General features: G+C 44.5%; 1 protein-coding gene across 1 annotated transcript; it reads right to left on the bottom strand.

Annotated features, from left to right (window-relative positions):
- Window positions 1-2,590: 2,590 nt before the first annotated feature.
- PV09_09842 (uncharacterized protein) lies at window positions 2,591-3,562 on the bottom strand (the record flags this gene model as incomplete). The annotated part of the gene is made up of 2 exons (XM_016363990.1): window positions 2,591-3,412; window positions 3,469-3,562. Coding segments are annotated over 2 exons (760 nt in total), but the record flags the coding sequence as incomplete, so codon positions are not given.

Consider the following 3,562-nt stretch of genomic DNA (forward strand, 5'->3'; position numbering starts at 1 on the left):
TTAGTAGATTAGCCAGCATGATACAGGCGGCGACAACCAGCTGTAGATGGTGGTGATGGAAAACAGATGAGGAGCGTAAGGGTCGGCTGGTCTTATTTCCACAACAAGGCAAAGTGGGGCGTGTTGGGCCTAGCCCAATGCGTGTCGGCCGATTACCAAGCGTCACGAGGTCCAAAATCCACCAACTTTTCAACAAGTGCTGGTAGACTGAGGCCATGTTATCCTCCGCCGGGCATAGCTACGCGACAAAAGAAGTGGCTGAAACCGTGTAGGGTTAATCAATCAATCAATCAAATAATCAAGCAATACAACAGCTGATGAAAGGCTGTGAGCTATCCATGCAAGGCGCAGCCCTACTAGCTGCTGAGAATGAGAGATTGAGAGCTGCCATTGAGCGACAGAAAAACAAGAAGCTATTAAAAAGACGACATATAAGCAAGGCAACTAGCTTAACTGTTGCTCACGCCTCTCAGTTGATTCAATAGTCTCCTAGTACTGAAAATAGCGATATGGCAGCAGTGGTTAAGGGAGCTCAGGAATCACGTGAAGCGCCAAATGCAGCTGGAACACCACAAATTATATGCTATATTTGTTATGGATATGATCATCTAGCCTGAGAATATATAAAATATAGGATATTTCATTAAAATATTATTTTATAATTATATCATATACATTCAAAGTTTTGATAGCTGGTGTGCTGCGCGGCTTGGTGGTGTGCGCGACTTGGTGGTGAAATACGTTATGCAAGGTTATCCAATCGAATGCCTCTTGCTAATCGGGGCGGCAAGTTCACTAAGAACTCGTCGTTTCAAGTTTTGCTGGGAAGTGAGAAATAGATATTCCCAAATTTGGATCACAGTTTTCGGGGTTCATAGCCTCGCTTAGTGCCTTCCTGTATGGTTGGTCAGGGCGCCCTGATTGCGCTGCAGATACAGTACGATCCACAGCCTCAAAACGCAGGTGCCCAACCTTAACCTCCACATTCTTCGTGCTATTCTCCGATTGGCCAATTACTTCATTACCCTTGTTTTGTTAGCCTCCTACCCATGATATACCTAGTCACATGAAAAATCGGATCGAAGCCGTTCCGCTGACAGTGCAGGATCAATATCAACATGGGAAAGTATATTCATCGGTGGCCTCACTTGAAGCCTCTCATAAGCAAGCTTCGTCGGATGGCAGAAGATCCGGCCGGGCAATGACCTTGCCGAAGGCCAAAATCGGGATACGGAGGCACTGCATCTTCAAATCCTCCTCACTCAGAATACGGAGAGATTTGTCCCTAGACATCGCAACAATACGCCCACCTTATTATAATTATAAAGCTTTGGTTTGAGAACGTTCTTAAAATTGACTATCGACAAGGTTCCAATTACAAGCCGTTTACATCCTAACCCGTAAGGGACTTGCCAATGATAGCACTCCTCCTGGAGGAGAAGTAGGATAGCAACATTGAATACGAGAAACGGAAGCATTCCAGGCAGTTTGAAGTAAATATGCGATGTACTTTCACCTGTAAAGACTGAATGCCGTTCGAGGGGCGGGCGAATTGGCGAAAGAGCCATTGGCTATGTTAAAGCCAACAGTCCAGTTTGATTGAGGGGTGAAGCTGTTCGATAAGCTATTGTTCTGGCTTGGCATGGCTGGGACTACCGTTGCCAGGGTGCTGTGCAGACGGTCCTCTTCTGTAGTACTTACTATAATGTTTGAGGTATAGGTGGCACTAGACTCCATACCGAACGGCGTCATGGAAGAGCCAGCCTGTATGAGCAGTACAGTCACTGTTCCGATAAAACTGTCAACCTGAATTTTTATGATAGCTTTGATGGTACTGGAGCTGTTCATAAACCAAGTTAGGTCTGGGCAAGCCTCCAGCGCTGTCATGCTCGTCGAAACAGTCTGCCTCTAGCTTGACACCGAACTCTGTCCCGCTACAGTTCCAAATACAGTTAGCGCAGAAGCTGGGCTGACCATGGTAGTCTTTTCTGTCGTTCTGATGTTCGAATTATTTTCCGTTGAAGCAGTCAAAGATGATTGGAAACTGCTATCGGTTGAGAGTTGCTTTGGGTGGATTGTCGGTACAACCTACTTCCCCAGGTAGCAGGCTCAAACCAAGGGCGAAAAGAAATGGCATCCTCATATTCATTATAAAATTGTAACGGATATCATACGGGTATTTAGACGAGTGATGTAGGTGTATATCTTGAGGAGGGCCTGGAATCGGTCTCACTGAAAGGGTCCAGAATCAGGCACCACCAGCTCACGATCGACACTGTAAAATCGAGTATAGAACTGCTTCTTCGTTATGCAAATCAAAGTTATTCAGATTTAGATTACCAGAGAGAGCTTCCAGACTCAGATCCCCCAGCCCCGATCGAGGCTGTTTCTTTTGATTTGCTGACTATGTGCTTGAGATAATAGAGAAGCTTACAATCAAAAATAATATAATACAGATGGCCATTATATAATACCAAAAGCTTTCGTATTCAACTCTTGAATTACTTAAATACGCACTTGAGGCCTTACAGTTGTTATAGAGATTATTTAATAAATATATTAATAAAGACATTGCGGCTGAAGAAGAGTGGTTGAAGTTTTGGGGCATTAGAAAAGAGAATCAGAGTCAGCCATATAGTCCTGCAGGTTGAATATAAACAATTGGATTCTTAAACTGAAAATATATAGACTACACATTATAAAAGTTGATGTGTCAAAGAAGAAGAAGAAGAAGTGATCTAAATGTTCATCTTGAAGCCCTAGCGATGAAAGCCTCTTCTCCCCTTAGCTCATTTGCGGTGTCCCTGGATGCTTCTGATCTAAATGCAGGATGACCCGTTGGAGCCACCAGTGGTTTCTCAATAAATGGGTATTTGTAAAAGATCCGTTGTACAGACTTGTTCTGCTGAAGTGATGGTGTTGAGGAGAGAGGTCTGACAAGATCACTCTGGATGCGGGGCGTTGCTGGCTCAAATTCCATTGCCACAGGGACCGTCTGTTCCTCATCGTCGCGTTCAGTTAAGGACATGGAATCTTCTGGATCCTTCTGGGCATTTCCCTGTTTTGCTCGCCTTATAACAAAGACCATAGCAACTGTGAGTACTATTGCCAGTAAGATACCAATGACTATACCGGCAATGGCACTGCCTGATACCTTCTGGCTCTCCAGGTTCTTAGATACGGAAGATGTTGAACTTGGTTGCGAGCCTGGACTAGTACCTTCTGCTGGCCATGACTGGCCTGGAAGGAGCTGGTATTCTGCACTTATTGCTGCAGATTTCTGTGTATCAATAGATTGGCCTTCAGCAGGATTAATTACCCCAACCATTCCGTTCGGATGGCATGAATCAAGAGCTGAACAATAGAACCATATAGGGAAGTTGTCTCCAATGGTTATATTGAAAGATGGAGCCTATCATGCTATTAGTAATCCTTAGCAAGCAGGAATGGAATGGTAGGGAAGAATACATCTCCACTTGAAGCTGTTTGTGTAAGGAAATTTTGGGAGTGAAACCCTGTTTGACCCGGGTGGATTAATTCGTATGGTACGCAGGGGTTGCAT

The sequence above is a fragment of the Verruconis gallopava genome (genome assembly GCF_000836295.1).
Source record: "Verruconis gallopava strain CBS 43764 unplaced genomic scaffold supercont1.281, whole genome shotgun sequence".
NCBI lineage: Eukaryota > Fungi > Ascomycota > Dothideomycetes > Venturiales > Sympoventuriaceae > Verruconis > Verruconis gallopava.